The sequence below is a fragment of the Daucus carota genome, chromosome 1 (assembly GCF_001625215.2).
Source record: "Daucus carota subsp. sativus chromosome 1, DH1 v3.0, whole genome shotgun sequence".
In the NCBI taxonomy this organism is placed as follows: domain Eukaryota; kingdom Viridiplantae; phylum Streptophyta; class Magnoliopsida; order Apiales; family Apiaceae; genus Daucus; species Daucus carota.
In genome coordinates this window covers 55838302-55858015 of record NC_030381.2, presented here as the reverse complement: position 1 = coordinate 55858015, position 19714 = coordinate 55838302, and the positions used below count along the sequence as shown (strand labels likewise).

The 19714-nt window shown below is 33.8% G+C and overlaps 2 protein-coding genes across 24 annotated transcripts; both read right to left on the bottom strand.

Moving 5' to 3' along the window:
- Positions 1–1369: 1369 nt before the first annotated feature.
- LOC108209306 (importin subunit alpha-2-like) lies at positions 1370–5373 on the bottom strand. Of its 2 annotated transcripts, none has more exons than XM_064086209.1 (11): positions 5212–5373; positions 4862–5019; positions 4216–4324; positions 4044–4129; positions 3810–3953; positions 3526–3702; positions 3270–3436; positions 3108–3189; positions 2300–2428; positions 1951–2093; positions 1370–1836 (listed from the first exon to the last, which is right to left on the bottom strand). In XM_064086209.1, exons 2-11 carry the CDS (start codon positions 4988–4990, stop codon positions 1464–1466), a joined length of 1539 nt encoding a protein of 512 aa, XP_063942279.1. In that variant the 5' UTR covers positions 4991–5019; positions 5212–5373; the 3' UTR covers positions 1370–1463. The 2 variants fall into 2 exon arrangements, with proteins under 2 accessions (XP_063942279.1, XP_063942280.1); XM_064086210.1 differs by having other exon boundaries at positions 3526–3639.
- Positions 5374–6000: 627 nt separating this feature from the next.
- LOC108204709 (protein ROOT HAIR DEFECTIVE 3-like) lies at positions 6001–19463 on the bottom strand. Of its 22 annotated transcripts, none has more exons than XR_010288299.1 (21): positions 19295–19463; positions 16681–17605; positions 16094–16202; positions 15350–15435; positions 14966–15051; positions 13637–13854; positions 13424–13521; positions 13022–13081; positions 12825–12938; positions 11567–11711; positions 11161–11294; positions 10892–10961; positions 10622–10736; positions 10411–10485; positions 10281–10343; positions 10133–10189; positions 9345–9453; positions 8307–8538; positions 7610–7752; positions 7057–7148; positions 6001–6816 (listed from the first exon to the last, which is right to left on the bottom strand). XR_010288299.1 is itself a non-coding variant. In XM_064086204.1 (20 exons), the coding sequence occupies exons 13-17, from the start codon at positions 10682–10684 to the stop codon at positions 8428–8430; spliced, it is 369 nt and encodes a 122-aa protein (XP_063942274.1). In that variant the 5' UTR covers positions 10685–10687; positions 10768–10799; positions 10892–10961; positions 11161–11294; positions 11567–11711; positions 12825–12938; positions 13424–13521; positions 13637–13854; positions 14966–15051; positions 15350–15435; positions 16094–16202; positions 16681–17605; positions 19295–19463; the 3' UTR covers positions 6001–6816; positions 7057–7148; positions 7610–7752; positions 8307–8427. The 22 variants fall into 22 exon arrangements, 11 of the variants coding, with proteins under 11 accessions (XP_063942274.1, XP_063942277.1, XP_063942275.1 ...); XR_010288302.1 differs by having other exon boundaries at positions 13424–13515; XR_010288296.1 differs by lacking the exon at positions 13022–13081 and having other exon boundaries at positions 16669–17605.
- Positions 19464–19714: the final 251 nt, after the last annotated feature.

The window sequence follows — 19714 nt, the reverse complement described above, 5'->3', positions numbered from 1 at the left end:
CAGATTTTAAATAAATAAGGAGTTCATTGATATTAATATAATATCCTATCAATAAATAATAATGTCAACGAAATTATTCGTTTTAAATTTTAAAACTCATACAATTTAATTTACGAAATAAATTTATAAAACTTCTATCGTATTTCAGAATCAAAATAAATAAGATTCAATATTGATACCAAAGTACCAAAAAAATTGGTCATATATTTTTTAATAAAAATAATTATTATCATTCAATATTTTTTAGAAGATTGCGATAAAGACGAATAAGACGGTGGTAACACTGACTTGATGGAAACTTAAAAAAAAAATAATAATTTGTTGTCCATATTGCAACATATAATAAAAGAACCAAAACTCTAGACATACGTCAAATATTCGTTTTAATTTTCAAAACTCATACACTTTAATTTACGAAACAAATTTATAAAACTTCTATCGTATTTCAGAACTAAAATAAACAAGATTCAATATTGATACCAATTTAAATAGGTATAATAAAAATATAATAATGTAATTAAAAAAGACATTATTCTTCCAATAAATAACAAATTTTAAAATTTTATTTAAACCGTGCTTGGCACGTGCTATCAACTAGTAATTAACAAAAGCATAATCACCACTTGCAATACATATATTCTACTAAACTCCAAATTTCTATACACACTACACAAAACGATCACATAACCTAACTAATGTGGTTCTCTCCGACCTAAAAGGTAAACACGCAAAGAAATCAGGTCTATATAGTATTGTTATATAGCAGTTATATACAATCTTATTGAATCAACGAAAATTGGGCGAAAAGCTCAATGTTGTTTAACCAATGCAATATGGTATAAGACAAGTGCTACACTCCAACAAATGAAATTATTATCAAACAAATTCTAATCAAATTGAAACAAAATAAAACAAGACTTCACTTTGTCCATTCACAATCTAGAAAAATTTCATCGAACCATTATTATCTAGAGATATGTTCGAACACCGCTGATCTTCAAACATAAAGTGTAGAGTATAGTCGTTGGGCATGAGGAACTCAAGATATGAGGAATGAGTCCACCCATCACTGTTAATGACGACCCTGGGTACAATAAAGGAATCCCTACAATCTATGCCTTCGAGTATGCCTTCAAAAATCGAGTGCAACGTAACACCATCAACTGGATACCCCTTCCAAGTGACTTCCGCTACTCTGATATTGGCTAAACCTTCTAAAGTAACGAAGACCTAAAAGCTAAACACCCAAAGAAATCAGATCTATATAATATTGTTATATAGCAGTACTACGCAATCTTATTGAATTAACAAAAAATTAGGCAAAAAATCTAACCAATGCAATATGATATAAGACAAGTGCTACACTCCATCAAATTGAAACAAATTATAATAATTAAATGATTGAATAGATTGATTTAGCAGCAGCATCAAATAAACAAGACTTCACTTTATCCATTCACAACCTAACAAAATTCCATCGAACCATTATAATCTATAAACATGTTCGAACACCGCTGATCTTCAAACTTAAAGTTTAGAGCATAGTCGTTGGACATGAGGAATTCAGGAATTAAGGAATGCCCAGATACAGTCCACCCATCACTCTCATTGAAGAACTCAGATACAATAAAGGAATCCCTATGATCTATGCCTTCGAGTATGCTTTCAAAAAACGAGTGCAACGTCACAGCATCAACTGGGTTCCCCATCCAAGTGACTTCCGCTACTCTAATATTGAGTAAACCTTCTAAAGTAACCAAGACAAATAATCTATCACTGGAGAATGAATTCAACAGATCAGCCCAAATGATATTAGAGCAGCTATTCCTCAAGCATCTGTTAAGAAATTGGAATTGACACACATTATCTTTATATGAACATGAAAAAGATAATTGAAATTGATATTTTAATCTTTATAAAACATTGAAATAGTTCATAAAAAACACATACTCAATCTGATCAATACCAACACCACACATAGCATTAGAAATTGCCCAAGCCGCCTCCTTTCTTACATCATTCAAATTGCAATTAAGCATAATTTTGACAAGGGGGTCAATTAACTTGCCTTCTGGGACACCATCAATTATAGCCTAGAAAAGCATTTATGGATATTAGATATTAACACCCATATCTAAAATGATACTAGAAGACATAAATGGGACAATAAGTGGGGAAGCTAAAATTTTAAAGATATTTTGGTAAAAAAAGTGAATTCATGATATAATGTAAACTTCAATCAACTTCCATGCAAATAGAATTGTTTGCATCTTCATGGAGTAATCAATTCCAAACTCACCCGTATATGTTTTTCTTTTCTTGCAGTAATGTTTGAAAGTATCCAACAAGTTTGTTTCACAATGTACAAATCATCTTCTTCTAACAAGACTAAAAAGATGAGCAGTGCACCGTCCTCCTTGATTATAATCTAGAAAAAAGAGAACATAATAAATAAATTTGAGAAGATTAAATATAAAAAACTCGATCGATAAACATGTGCTGTGAAGTATCAGGCTAGTAATCAGACAGTGTCTAAATAATCTAAATATAAAAGAAAAAGTAAGTTAAATAAATCTTTTATGTGAAAATTTTATCTAACATGATCATATCATAGAAACAACAATGTAATTTGGAGAAGATAAAATACTATTACAAAATATAGTTCTCTACAAAAGATAGTAGCTTATTCGCCAAAGCTTCTATTCAAAATCACGATTTCAAAATAAATAAAACATAACTCACCACTTGCAATACATATATTCTAACACAATCAAACTTTTGTACACAAATAAAATCAAATCTTTCTACACAACACGATCACGTAATCTAACTTACATGATTCTCCCCAACCTAAAAGCTAAAGACACATAGTACTTTCAATGTTTCCTTATAAATTCATGAAAACGGGTTTTTAAAATATGTTGATTTTTTAGTAGCGCAACTTATCCAAGAGTTATTACTTATTTCTAATTTTATGTTATTTAACTTGATCAATGAAATGTAACACCATACCAACGAATGCCAATACGAATATTGATATATGAACACATATAAATGGAGCTCCTAATATGTGTCTTGACTTGAAACTTATGATTACACCACCATACCTCAATAACGTCATCACTACCCCATTTCACAACACTTCCCATTGCATGAAGTGCCGAGAGGATCATAACACGTTCTTCAGCACTGAACCATCAACATTAGGAATTAGTTGACATCCAATCTATCCACATAAAACTGTAAAGTGACATGACTAATTTACTTACTTCATGAGATCAACAAGACGAGTTATGAGACATTCAAGGTATTTATCTTCAACTATCATCTCTCCCCGTCCATCGCACAAAAATGCAAGTCCCCAACTTCCAGATGTCAGTAACATCAATATATTAGACTCGATAAGCTTCATCAAAGCCGGAAGGGTCAACTTCAACTGAAAATGTATTATAAATAATCATAAGAAAATGGACATGAATGTAAAATTAGATACAAGGATTGACTAACATAAGACAGACATATAACCTTTTCAGGAGAAATATTTGGATGTTCCTCACAAACAACTAGCAAAGTCGCAGAGGCGGCATGTAACACATTAAAACTAGTAGAATCCTCAATAATCAAAGATGTCACTGGGGATAAAATTTCTTCAACTTCATATTTTGAAATTACAGAAACAAGAGTGCGCAATAACCAAAGAGCCTACATGTTAGACAAAATAACAAAATAATTGTTTTGTGGCTCCAACATATTCACATTAACAAAATAAGCAAAAAAAAAAAAAAAACTCTTTCTTCTTAAAAGATTACCTCCACCCGCACCAGATAAACTCCAAAGCATATAAGTCTGACAACAATTGGAATTATATGTTCAATCATAACAACGAGATCCTTAACATCCTTCCTGGTGAGGGAAAAGGTAACTACCGGTTTAAAGATGGTGGCAGCGTGTACCTGTCGAGGAATACAAAGATATTACACATGTTGTGCAGAAATGAAACAAAATAACATTGAAAATAAACACAACCCATTAACACAACAAACCTGGAGGTCTGAATATTGTTCACACTTAAGCAACTCAGCGAGGAGTTGAAGGAAATTCACATCAAGATATTGAGTCAGCCTCGGATCTGTTTGCGAAAAAGAATCAAGTGAAAAAAAAATATATTTCCAATGTATTGTCAACCAACACATGAAAAAGTAGAGATTCTTATACCTTCTCTAATCATTTTTCCCAACTCGTTTGTGCACTTTCCAATCTTCTCCATCTGGCCATTATGGAATCCCTTCTTGATTTTACGAATTAAGTGACGAAATGTGTCTTTCTGCAATATCAATATTAGCCTTGAGAGCAAATAAAATAAGGGGGATTGTGTTATATAGAAAAGAGAGTCCAAAACTATATATAAGTTATAACATAACATTTTATTTATTTTAAAATTCCTTGTCTTTGGTTGATGAATCCAAAAGGGAAGTTGCATGTAGTGGTATCTATCTCTATCAGCTCATGAATCATTAAGTAAGGTAGTAGATGGACCCGTGAGAAAATGATAACTTAAGTTAAATTGCATATGCATAGGGCTCAAACAACTCGAGCTGATAAAAACAAATGTGATGTTTGCAGTTGAAGTCTTAAGTTGGTTCAAATTACAACCCTAAACCTATCATTTTCTTTTCAAAATAGTTGTCATTATAGCAAAGCTTTCCCCCGCGCCGCCTGATCATCCAAAATTAGTATATCCAAATACAATGAATCAATGTTAAACAAGCAACTAATCTCTCTCTAACAACTAAGAGGCAAAGAAAAACAGTCGATTAAAACACTGCTTCAGGATCTACAGTACACTAGGAAAAAACGTTACCTTTCTCTTGACAGAGAATTCAAGTAGTTGGGCGATGGCGGGAGGATCAGCATAGAAATTGGGATTATATCTGTGGAGCATATCAGGCCGATTCCTTGTTATCCTCAGAGATGGATTCCATTCCATCATCCCACCAAATCGAGAGTAAACAAACCGAACTGTTTCGACATACAGAGATTATAAGTTTGTAATTAATTAGAAAGTAGAGCTATAAACAAACCGAACTGTTTAGTGATACAGAGATTATAAGTTAGTAATTAATTATGTAGGTGTCTTGATTAGGAGATGAGGAGGGAGATAGAGATGCTGATGCTGATGCTGATGCTGATGCTGGAGGAGAAGGATTGTACCTTGTCTCTGTGGCGATAATCAGTCTGCGGGAGGAGTCTGGATGGTAAAAACCGTTCGCTGTGACGGAAAGCTTAGGCTACTTTTTATAAATCTATAGACTACCCCAAGTAGAGCGGACAGGATGAGGAAGGTACGACATACGGTAACTCTTTTGTAATTCTATATTCCCAACTCCCAAGCAATGAGTAATTCTAGATAGGACCGTCCATTTCGGTTTGGGCCGGGTCTGCGGTCACCGATAAAAAAATTTACCTAATCGAACTTAGACCCGAATTACTCGGAGCATCATATTTATTATTAAATATTAAATATCTTTTTAAATAATAAATAAATATCATTTTAATTCAAATAAATTAAATAAACTTTTTATATGAGTTGTAGAGATGATATATATTTTTATCATCAATTTTTAAGTAATTTTTTATTATTAATAGTAATTCTTTTACTAATTATATATTATTTTTTTTCATTTTTCATTTATAAGGAATTTTTAATTAACTACATGATAAATTTTCATTTATTTTGGAGTAGAAGACAATACTGTTAAGAAGATTAATGCTTATTTGTATAATTGTTTGTTGTTTGAATTTCACTTTGCCTTTATAAATTATACATCTATTTATAAGTATTTTGTTAATTTAAATTGATAGTAGTTTTATTTTATTTATTTATTAAATAATTATAAATTATATTTTAAAAAATAATGATGTAATTTTTACGTTGTAGTACATCACAAATATTTTAATTTTTAAAACTGTTAATGTTTTATTTTTCGGGTAATATAGAGATGAAAAAAAAAATTATCATTTGTTTCAGCAGTGTATAGCTTAATTCGCATGTACGTACTCTAAAGAAAAGAAACGGTTCTTTGTCATGGACAACTCTATGCACATAGTTTCTACAGGAAAAACAATCTAAGATCTTAAATTTTACCAGTAGCATGGCCATCGATGCTCTTAGCCCAAGCATCTCCAACTTTGCTTAATGGATAATTAGAGTCTACCACTGTTTTAACCTTCCCTTCCTTCACCAACTTAACAAGGTGAGCCAGGTTTCCCGTTTTGGGATTAAAACTAAAGGCACTATCTGCTTCCCAGAGAATGTGAGTTTCCCACTTACTAATTTCCATGTGGTATCAGGACCTGGCATAATATCAATTACCCTTCCCCTGGGGCTCAACTGAGGCTCAAAACTAGACCATGGAATACCTGCTGCGCAGTGGATTACAGCATCATATTTCTAGCCTGAGGGATTTTTTAGAGCTGCTCCATCTGGCGCTGGGTGGTCAAGAACCTAATCAGCACCCATACTCTTCACTAGACTAATGTTACAGGGGCACCACAAGTGGCCGTCACGTGTGTGTTCCCAAGCTTTGCAAGTTGCACTGCATACAAGCCTACACCTCCTAAAGCAGCAGTAATAAGTATATCTGATCACTGACCACTTGCATCAAGCTTAACTCCGGCAGATTGGGTGAGAGTCTGGTGAGCAGTAAGACCTACTACAGGTAAGCCAGCACCTTTAGCAGCTGATACTTCAGATGGCCTAGAAACTGTTAACTTTTCATTGTCCACAGCATACTAAGCTAACCCACCACCACTTCCCTACAATTAAATACCACCAAACCATAGAAAGAGTAGGCATGTCAGCTAAACCATCGATGCATATTTTTCTCTTCAACATTGGACTTGTTATACACATAATTATAACTTGGGTAGACTACTAATCACACAAACAACTGCTAAATGTGATCTTTTCATAACCAATAGTTGGCTTTCATTGTGCAGCTAATAGACTATTGCGCACATAAACTCAAAAGAAAGCTATCAGAAAATGAAACTTACAAAGATGCAAAGCATTGCCACGAATTTGTCACCTGCTTTTAAGTGTTTTACTTCGCTTCCGGTCTCAACCACCTCTACTGCTACATCAGCTACTGTTGTTCCAAACAAACAATTAAGTCTCAAGTCAAACAGAGATAGCCGATTTTCAACTCCTCAAGTACCCGAAGGTATAAGAAGATATACAATAAGAAACAAAAGCCGCTATAGAATAACACATCACACTCTTGATAAAAAAGCAAATAACGAAAGACTGGGAAATAGTCTGTCAAATTGTAAAGAGCCTTTCCCTCAACAAATTTCTTTTTGATCATCGTTGGTATTGAAGCTGATGAAAGAACATCACAAGCTATTACTACATAATTTATCATTCAATAATCATACATATTAAACAAGCGGTACGAACTACAAAAATAGCTGGAGATTAAGCAAAATATTGTGCAAAACTTCAATCATATGAAAACTGTTGCGCTTTTTGGCAAGGAAGCTGGAAGGAACATATAGCATCCAACAAAGGATGATCCACAATAGGCAGTCTATATTTCATCAAACTTACACGGTATTTTAGGAATTCGGAGTGGTAAAAAAGGGCGCAGCATCCCTTTCTGCATCTACCAATCAAATGGATTAATTCTTGCTGCTTTCACCTTTAGCAACACTTCATCTTTCTTTGGCACAGCAGAAAGGAATCTAAACATGCTGAAAATCCCCAACAACCAACAGATTCAAAAACTCGAAAACTACCTACTTAAATCTAAAAAAAATCCCACAAAATATGAAAATTTCAAACATCAGTCAACCTAAAGACTCAAAATTATCAACAAACTATAGCACATTAAAAAAGATTTGACCTTTAAATTTTATTCAATACCCTGTTCAAACATAAATATGACAGCAGATTTGAATGGCCCATTTCAGTACTGTTAAAATAATGCTATGAATTTTAAATTAGATTTATTTAATAATTGGTTGATGTTTACCAAATTTTTTAGTTAAATTAAATTAGGATTAGATTTGAATTAGTTTTGAATAGGACCATTGTGTTTTAGGAAGATGGGCTGTTTCAGTTATGCTCCTGGCTTAGATAAAGCCCATGACTTATGTAAAGCCCATGCAGATGATTATAATAATACATATGATCTCACGTTATATCCTTCTTCTCTTCTCTATTATACTTATAGACACATAGAAATAAACCTACAAGTAGTCAAGTACAAACTAAAACTGAGCTAATCAACCAGCAAGAACTAGACCTTTTTTAACAATGACCAATTGTAAAGCATAGTGACCCACACCTCCTGACGCAGCAGTTACAGGGACATAAGCCTTTGGTCCACTTCTGTCCATCTTCAGTCCTACAGTTTCAGTAAGAGCCTAGAGAGCTGTAAGACAAGCAATAGGTAAAGCAGCAGCTGAATTTTCAGGTGGCCTTGCAACAGTCAAAGTTTCTTTTTCCACAGCATACTCGGCTTGTCCACCAGCACCCTGTCGAATCATTCTGAACAATTAACGAAATATGATATGATAAAGTACAAGGAAAGGATCTAATATATTTCAGGTTGCTTTACCAAGTACGGTTATTGTTTAATTCAAAATTGAAAGGTAGCAGGATCCAGAAAAAGCCCTATATATATCATAATGGCAGATCACTTTTAATGGCAGATTATTGAGTTTTACCCAGTTGTATATTTGCAACAGCTAGCTAATAATACATGTGTCTTGTTTTTTAAATGCAGATGAATCCGTGAAACAGCCATGGATTGATGAAGAGGAGTTGCAGCTAGCTAGTGGTGACGTTAACAGTTTTTTTCAGTAAGTGTAACAGCTAACAGTGTGATGTAAAACACTAAACTTATGGTCTATGTCTACTGTAATATTTTTTGCAGAATACTTTGATGGGTGTATTAATCTTTTTAATTATGGATATTAATCGTTATTAATTTATAAATGTTGGATCTCATATCTTCTATTTATGTATTCTTTTATTTATGTAGCAAGGCTTTTTTATAAAGTTCGGTTTAAAGGACAAGTTCGGTTCGGTTTTCAAAAATATAAACTTCGGTTTTCGGTTATTTCGGTTCGGTTCGGTTTGGTTTTTGACCGAACCGACCGTTTGCTCAGCCCTAAAGTCTACCATTATTATAACCTTCCCTTCCTTCACCAACTTAACAAGGTGAGCTATGTTTCCCTTTTAGGATTAAAACTAAAGGCACTATCTGCTTCCCAGAGAATGTGAGTTTCCCACTTACTAATTTCCATGTGGTATCAGGACCTGGCATAATATCAATTACCTTCCCCTGGGGCTCAACTGAGGCTCAAAAGTAGACCATGGAATACCTGCTGCGCAGTGGATTACAGCATCATATTTCTAGCCTGAGGGACTTTTTAGAGCTGCTCCATCTGGCGTCGGGTAGTCAAATTTTTAAATTTTCATAAAAAAACAGGATGATAAAAATTAAATTAAATCAACAAATGATCCATGCATAACTATATGTGCTAATGAATGGTAGAGATAATTTCTTCCATATTGTCAAATGCATATTAGCCTTGTGCATAGTAGACAATTTTGTACATAGCTGGAAATATCTTGGATAAAAATTATGTGCTATGGATAATATCTGGGGGTTCTCCTTACGATTTCATTATCAGCAAATCTATTTCGTGGTAGCTCGGTCCCCCCATTATTCTTTTACCGTCAAAGTTCCAGTCTAAACTCATTCTGCTACCCAGTCCTTTTGGTTTTTGGTTGTATGCCCACTTATCTGGATAAACTTTATTTGATGGTTGACTTCATATATATAAAAAGATAACATTATTTATGATCTCTTTTATTATATTTCTACGTAGATCAGTAGATGTTGCGTATATATTAAGAATCTGGTTACTACAATAAGCAGCTGAATAGCTAATAACGAAGAACCATGAACACATGTTGCTTAGCTAACTGCAAGTTTGCTGTATTTTCTTCCATAAAAGCACAATAACAGAAGAAAAATAAATTTTAGCATCCTCTGTCATGCAATACTGTCAACTGTCCCCTCAAATGAAAATACAGATGAATATTTGAATTCCAAAGTACCTGATCTACAAATGGATCTTCCTTCTCTTCGTAACTAGAAAAACCCACAAATTCAACCTACAAAATTTAACCAAACACTAATGACTAATGAAAAAGTAAATTGTTATCTTATTTAATATTTTATATTGAAAGGTGTTAGGGTACTGACATTTACAAACTCACATAGTAAGGTTTCCTTGTGGGCTTGTTGCTTGGGAACAGAATCGCATATCTGCAATAAAGGAATGATTAGAAATTTGACATAAACAATAATCTGAAATATGAAAATTCAGACACACCTTAACTTCTGTATATCTTCCCTTAAAACAGGAGCCAAATTTTCCAGAAGCTTCAAGCATTGAAACATTAAAACTCTGTGATAAGCAGTCAGCTCATAATGTATTTTTAACACAATAGTTTCACATGCAGTGTGCAATTACTGAATATAGAAAACTTGAATATAACTAATAATACTGGACATAACAAATATTATAAAGAGAGGACACTCACCCGTGTCTTATCACGTATGACAAACATTAAAGTTGTTGTACGAGGACTGACTAATTGCATCATGAACTGTAAATGGTCATCATAAGTTATGTTGAACCTTTTATGCATTTGCAACCTACAATTAGAGCTTTTAACATTATTTTCACCTAAAATACAGTCTTCAATGTCATCACACCACCTAAGTCAAAGGATATATAATATATATATATATTAGTATTTACTGACTGATGTCATACAGAAATGTGTGCTAAAAATTAGGACCAAACATACATATTTATCAGCACAATATCTGAAACACAAGGGCAAAGAGAGTACTCTTCTTTTCAAATGCAGTATCATCCTGTAAAAAAAGGTTCAGGGAGTTGAGGAAGTAACAGCAAATAAAATTATGTTTCTTCTATCTCCATAACTCAAAAAAATTAGTAGCATGTATAGTACAGGGATTCTGGTCAATTATGATTGTCATAAACGAAATGGATCCATGTAAATACAGAGGTATCGTTTCAAAATATTAGTTCAAATAAGACATCACATACTACCTCTCCCTGTTCTCTTCCATCCGTAGCCTCCATATCCATTGTGATGGTACAAGGCTCAATTCCAGCACAATTTCCCATCCATATGCTTTCGTAGTTTGGGACCTGTTATTAATACCGTGAGATCCTGTGTGTACCTGTTGGGTTTCAAACGTCATCCAACAAAAAAGTTATTATGCATACCTCCCTCTATAGGCATCCATCTCCGTAAAATTAGAATGAAACAGATGATTGAGTAGTGTACTTTTTCCAAAAAAAAAAAAATTACAGGAAAATCGCGGCACGCATGACTCTAAGTGATATCTAGTTGTTTCAGGAATCAAAAAGAAAATGGCATGAAACCTATACTCTAGGCACCTCAAAAATAGTAGGTGCATATCATTGCTACTTATCAAAATACGATACATACCACTACTTTGTGGGCCCATGATAGATACTACTGCATATGAAAGTCCGCCCTTGGACAACTTGTTTCATAAAATTTTCAAGCCCCAAAACATTAGAAGTGCCAACGCCTTCTATCAGATGAGTACAGCATCATTCACCGCCTTGACCTGAAGAAAAAAAGAAGACAATATTACATTCATGTTATCCAAGCAATGGACCTCGAGTCTATCATTCCCTGGAAGTCGCTCTCAAAGACCATCCATCATATAAGGACATATTAAGTTCCAATCAAACAAGCTCCAATCAAGTACAATTAAGCTCCAATAGGGATTTTGACATGGTGAAGATCCCAATTCCCAAATCTGTCCCACATAAACTTTCTTCACCCACCCCTACCCCCACATGTTCCCTCGGGGATTTATTAACCACTATTTTTGTTACCAATTAACCCCACCCTCAATGCAGTGTAGTTAGAAAAGAGCATCTGGGGATAGATCCAGTCATTAAGTTATAAAAGGATTGAAGACCATATCACCAAACAGGCAGCCTGCAAACTTTTAAGCAGAAAAAGAGGGAGAAACTAGGCAACCATAACATACATATATGATGTGTTACGAGTTTCTCAAGATAATTATAAGCACACCTGTTGTAGCTTCCTAAGATCACTATCACATGGTTGTATGGCCCTTTATCTATTAAGCAAAGCATATATGGAAGTTGGAACATTCCCAGACTTTCAAAATACTAGAACTCCATTGACGTATACTAAACAACACAATGAAGCAAAGCAAATTGATATCACGACGTATGAATTCTCATCATCTATAAATTTTGAGTCTGGTACATTAAAAAAGATTTAACCTTTAAATTTTATTCAATACCCCGTTTAAACATAAATATAACAGCAGATTTGAATGGCCCTTTTAAGTACTGTTAAAATAATGCTATTTTAAATTAGATTTATTTAATAATTGGTTGATGTTTACCAAATTTTTTAGTTAAATTAAATTAGGATTAGATTTGAATTAGTTTTGGATAGTACCAGTGTTTGTTAGGAAGATGGGCTATTTCAGTTATGCTCCTGGCTTATATAAAGCCCATGCAGATGATTATAATAATATATATGATCTCACGTTATATTCTTCTTCTCTTCTCTTCTCTATTATACTTATAGACACATAGAAATAAGCCTACAAGTACAAACTAAAACTGAGCTAATCAATCAGCAAGAACTAGACTTTTTTTAACAATGACCAATTGTAAAGCATAGTGACCCACACCTCCTGACGCAGCTGTAAGACAAGCAACAGGTAAAGCAGCAGCTGAATTTTCAGGTGGCCTTGCAACAGTCAAAGTTTCTTTTGCCACAGCTACTCGGCTTGTCCACCAGCACCCTGTCGAATTATTATGAATAATTAACGAAATATGATATGATAAAGTACAAGGACAGGATCTAATATATTTCAGGTTTCTTTACCAAGTACATTATCGTTTAATTTTCCTCAAAATTGAAAGGTAGCAGGATCCAAGAAAAGCCCTAGACATAACAAAATGGCAGATTACTTTTAAGAGATCACAAGCTTCAAACCATCAACCTCTCAAAGCAAAAAATTGAAGTCAAATCATTGGACCAACAAAATTTTTATTCATACTACACTCTTCCCTAGATAATAATATCTTTATTCAAAAAAGGAATCATAATTCTAAATGCTTGTGACTGTAGTTTTAGAATGTGTAAAATAATTGATTGCCTACTAATATAACAAGGTTAGACATTTTTTAAGATTTATAAAACACAATCAGGCTATAGACACCAATAGAAGATGACACCACAATAAGCAAAGAAGCAACATAATATGGCAACATCATTAAAGCATACCACATTGCTAAGCTTAGCAACAACTTTATCACCAGCTTTCAATTTTGCGACTTCCGGTCCAACCTCAACTACCTCTCCTGCTATATCAGTAACTGTTCCTACATAAATTATAGGCAGTAATTATGACATTCACAAGATAAATAGGTATATACAAAAAACTGCTTCGATATGAACTATGAAGAGAAAAAAGATGACGGTGAATGCAAGTTATACTTTAATAAAGATTTGTGCAATGGCAGGACAAGACGAAGGGGGAAGATATAGCGCACACACAAGCAGTTCAACTTATGAGGAAAGAAAGGAAAGTTGCAGGACTGTCTGGACGTAACATTCCACTCTGTATCTTGCAATCAATTTGATTTACTGTTGATACCTCCACTTTGTATTAAAACCTCATCTTTAATTGGAATAGGAACAGGGGCTTCAACATGCTGAATAATACAACAAAAAATAAAATATTAAAATGGTTGTGATAGCACACAAGTTAATCTGATCTCTGTGTAATGTATCCCAAATACTATGGGTAAATCAGAGTACCAAAACAAACATAACTCCCGCTCTATGAGCAGGGTCACCTTGGCTATACTTGGGAAAAGTAGAGACAAAATTACAACAGACTACTATGAATCATAGCTATTTGACTTAATCGATCAATTTAGTTATGACTAATATACTATATGGCAACATAACATATGGATAGTCATAGTGTTTCCTTGTTAATGATATGAAAGGCCATTGTGTTATAAAGGAAAGTCATAATCTGCTAATCTTATTACAGTTCCACTTGTACAAGGAGATGACCTGTTAAGACTGTTTCAACAAATTGGTAAAAGAAATGTTTTTGACAGTTTGGCAAAATATATAGCAGTCCATCCAGAAACTAATTGCCTTCAGTACACAGGCTTAAAATAATTGCAAATCAGTCAGCAAGTAAACAATCTCACATATTTAGCGATGATCGTGCTAGTGACAGTCCAGCAGCATCAACAATGCAAGTGAATGATATTACTACTTGTATGGGTTACTGGATCGGGTTGAATACAAACCATGGTTGACTAATATACGGATTACTGGATCGGGTTGGCTAATCTACGGGTTACTGGATCTGGTTGAATACAAACTACAGTTGACTAACTGACAAAGCATAGATCTTTCAACAAAAAAATAACTGTTCAAAGTCGAGGTAATTTTGATCGCCGTCCCTTCCATAATACAACATCCCTCAAATCACACTCTGATAAATAGCCAGACACAAAGATAACCTTGGGCCAAACTGATATCAGTTTATAGATGTTACTAGATCATCCAAAACAAATTGTACGAGTGAATCAAATCCCAAAAACTTCAATTACTTACACATCAATTTTTATTTTATTTTTAAAAAAAGGAGTCTTAAAACTGATCTGGGCTCAGATGTGCTGAATCAAAAAAGCATCACAAATTCATAAAATCATAAACAAACCCTGTTCTTATAACTACCAGTAGACTAAAAAAAATAAAAATATCCAAGAAATTCAAAACAAAAAAAAAGAAAAAAGAAACCTTTTGAGCAGAAGCACCACCACCATAAGTACCATACCAAACAGCCTTCATTAACTTAGCAGCAGAAGTAGCCATATTTCATATCTCTGAAAAAATATATGAAAAATAGATCTGATCTGAGCTCTTATATGATTTTTACTTTACTGAAATTCGACTAACAAGCTTATAAGCATGCATGTGTTAACAAAATGAATAAAAAGTTTGCACTATCTTCTTGGTCATGCAACAGCTTAGGGGGGATTGTTAATTTTTACATGAAAACGAAATAAATGCCAGCTAAAAAAAAATTCATAATCATAAACAAACCCTGTTCTTATAACTACCAGTAGACTAAAAAAAATCAAGAATATCCAAGAAATTCAAAACAAAAAAGAAAAAAGAAACCTTTTGAGCAGAAGCACCACCACCATAAGTATCATACCAAACAGCCTTCATTAACTAAGCAGCAGAAGTAGCCATTTTTCATATCTCTGAAAAAAATATGAAAAATAGATCTGATCTGAGCTCTTATATGATTTTTACTTTACTGAAAGTCGACTAACAAGCTTATAAGCATGCATGTGTTAACAAAATGAAAAAAAAAAAAAAAAATGTTTGCACTATCTTCTTGGTCATGTAACAGCTTAGGGGGGATTGTTATTTTTTACATGAAAACAAACTAAATGCCAGCTTTAAGCATGAAAGAATCTTATTCTTGTGAAAGCCAGGATTTTGTATTGATTCCCTCCTGAATGATAGATCCATTTGGACTAGCTTCTAAAGCTAGCAAGCAGATAAAGTTACAACCAGGGCAACAGGAAACTTGAGAATCGAGTAGGGGAAAGTCATTGATCATATATAGATGAATCAGAAGATAGTAATCCTGCGGAATATATCTTCGAACAATCCGCTTTCACTGCTTTTGGAATAACACAATGTCAAGCTGGCCTTTAGTAGGTATGTCGCAACTTAAAAATAGCCTAAGATATAGTGTTTAGTATAAGCAACGTACTTGGTAGATCAACATTCAGTTAACGAAACTCACTAAGTGATCAAGATATATAAAACACAGTCAAGCTAGATACAATAGAAGATGACTCCACAGTAAGCAAAGAAGTAACATAATATGGCAACATCATTAAAGCATACCACATCCCAAAGCATACCACATCCCAAAGCTTTGCAACAACTTTGTCACTAGTTTTGAATTTTGTGATTTCCAATTTGAGCTCAACTACCTCTCCTGCTATATCAGTAACTGTTCCAACAAAGATCACTGGCAATCATTATAACATCCACAACATAGATAGGTTCACCCAAAGCTGCTTCACTATGAAGAGAATAAAAGATCAGGTGAATGAAACATATAACTTAATCAAAGATATGTGCGATGGCAGGACAAGATGAAGCGGGAAGATACAACAAATAAACAACGCAGTTTAACTAATGAGGAATGAGATGAAATTTGCAGGGTAGGATTGGAAGTAGCATCCGATTTTGTATTTTGCAATCAATTGGGTTTATTATTGATGCCTCTACTTTAATTATAACCGCATCCAATTGATGCCTAGCAAGGTATTTAAAGTTGGTATGTATTAGATTCAAAGTATCCAAAACTATACTACATCAAGCTGGTATGTATTACATTCAGGTTATCATCACAATTTCGGAAGCTTTGAAAATAAATTCCGGCAAAAAGTGCAAAAATTTGTCTTGAAACATACCTTAAATCATACCTTAAATGCTTTACATCATTATCCGGCTTCCCTTCTCCTTCTTCGCCATCCCCTTTCTACTTTTTTTTCATAATAATTCTCATATGTCCAATAAATTCTTGCTCCTCCTCATTAAACTCAATTATGCTCCCATCCTTACCGATCTTTCCAACACAAGATAACAAACTGTGTGCTCGCTCCGAATTATGACCCCACATATTCTCCATTTCAACCAACGTTCTACTAAGAAAACCACCAGAAAAATGTAGACGTAACACTTCCTGAAATATCCTATCATCTTTAATTGACTCGGAAAAGGTATGAATAATTGCCATGGCCGCTTTGCTAGTATTCTTTTTGTAATCTTTACCCGGGGCAAATGGCTTCCGAAATGCATAAAAAGCATGTAATAGTGCACGTTGACCTACCTGAATAGTGTGTCTGTCACCTCCTTCAGATTCAAGACACATATAACCTGAATCCAATCCACACTCCTGAGCTGTGGAAAGGTGAAATTCTACCCCTGAGCTAGATCTGTGGGTTATGATTGCTACTGGTTGTGGCTGCTTCGACTTCTGCCTTCTTTTATCATTTCTCTTTACAGTCTTACGGTCTAATTTATCATTATCAATATCATCATCCTCTTGTACTTTAAACCATTTTTTATAGTCATTAAATATAATCATTTTGTCTTGTTTACCCCATGCGATGTAATAACCATTTTTGTGGCAAAAAACCAAATGAATAGGCTCACTACCTTCCTTGTCCACAAACTGAAAGCTATTAATCTTAGTTTCATCGACATCAGGGAGAACTCTAACTTCATAATCTTCGTGTACTTTCTCTCCCCATGCATTCCTAGTACCCACGATAAAATTTTCCAGCATCTCAGATGTGCTATCTTCAATAACAAACAAATCAATATCCACCATGATCTACCTAAAACCTGAAACAAAAAATAGAATTAACATGAAAAATAATTAAGATTCTACGGGATTAGTTTGTACACATATAATAAATACATAAGACAATACTTATATTCCACAAACAACATACAATATGCATATGCATATAACATGAACATGATGAACAATGAAGTAAATTATAACTAGTGCAATTATATTCTTGGTCTATAACATATAGATTTTTCAAAAATTTGCTCTAATCACATACCAAAATGGTATACATATTAAACAGCTAAGCATTTAATTTCAGACTAAATGAAAATTTTCATTGAATGACTTGATTGATGAGTGAAATATATATATATATATATATATATATATATATATATATATATATATAATTGTAGCTAGTGTTCTATGACCATGTAAATATTATTTTATGTTAACTTACACGACATACTCAATCCGGAGCTAAAAGACCTAAAAAATTCCTTTAAATATGACCAAGCATATACAAAAGTACAATTGGAACTAAACAAGCATTAGACAAGCACGAACGCACTAAACATGTGGCGATAGATTGCCACTATGTACGTGACAAGGTGAACTCTGGTAATGTGGTTACACGGCATGTTCCCTCTCTTGCTCAGGTGGCGGATATTTTTGCAAAACAGTTAACTGCTAAACAGCACAACTATCTACTACACAAGCTTGGTGTTACTCCTGCATACCACACCAAGCTTGAGGGGGAGTAATGACAGAGTGTCAGAGTGTTGAAGTGACAGCGTGTTTAGACAGTTGTGCAGTAACGCAATGAGATGGTGTTAAGTTGTTAAAGTGTCAAGGTGTTTGGCTCACAGAGAGCTATGTTAAGCTTAGGGGTAGTAAGGTCTTTTCACTATATGCAAGTTGTTAGTTAGAGCATCTCCAAGAGGCTCTTCATTTAGGCTCCTAACTTGAGATTTGAGGAGGGAGAGGAAAAATGTTGCTCCAAGAGATTCTTAGTGGCTCTTTAAATCACTAATAACCTCTTGTTTCTCTCTCCTCTCTCCTCAAAGTTAAGAGCCACCACATTGCTCCCAACTTATTTTTTCATAATAAAAAAATTCTTCCTTCCCATTAACCTCCATCTTTTCCTCTTTTTTGTTATAGTGAAGCCCAATATATGAATAAAATATGAAATAGAGAAAAGATGTAGAGAGTATTGTTGTAGTTTACACTCTTAACTTTGTCTTAAATTGCTAAGAGCCACATTTTTTATATTACATTTAGGAGCCAACAAGGAGGCTCTTGGAGATGCTCTTAGTTAGTTGTCTGTAAGGCCATGCGCCTATATATAGTCTAAACAATGTATCATTTTGATTTTTGAGATTGAATGAAATATTCTAGAGATACAGAGTTTGTGCATTTTCCATATCAAGTTCAATCACTTTATTGTTTTCTTTAGGAAGAGTCAAAATCTCCATATCATGTAAAAATATGAACTGAAGTACTATACTACTATTAAGTTTACATGAATCACCTGAGCTTGAACATGGTGAAATGTTACATAGAAATGTAAACTTATAGAAATGTAAACTTAGAGAGTAAGCTAACAAACTAGAGAGAGTAATAAATACCCGCATTGTAGTATATCAGCTAGTGACACTCCAAATTAATTGAGAAAATTACGAGATAGATACATAATAGCACATATGGAAGAGAGAGGGGAAGGAGAGGGAGGGAGAGACCTGAAGAAAACGCCGACGAGGAAGATCGGAGCCGGAGCTGCGGAGCAATTCGGAAATGAGAATCTTTCGAGCGAGTTTGCGCTGCGGAGCAATTCGGAAATGGGAATCTTTGGAGCGAGTTTGCTACCTGAAAGGGGGGAAAACAAAAAATGCCTATTTAAAATATAAACAGTTGTCGCGGATGGGGTAGCAAAATTTACTCTTTGTTTGCATTTGCAAATATATATAAGAACTTTTCGTAGAATAAAAATTTAGTTATTTTAAAATTAAATAATAGTTCATTAAAAATTAATTTGACTTAAAAATTACGTACAATAATTTGGAATATTAATTAAAAACTTAATTTATACAAAAAATTTAATATTATTATATATGTTTCAAGGAAAAATTTATTTGATATGAATAATTAAATAGAGAACT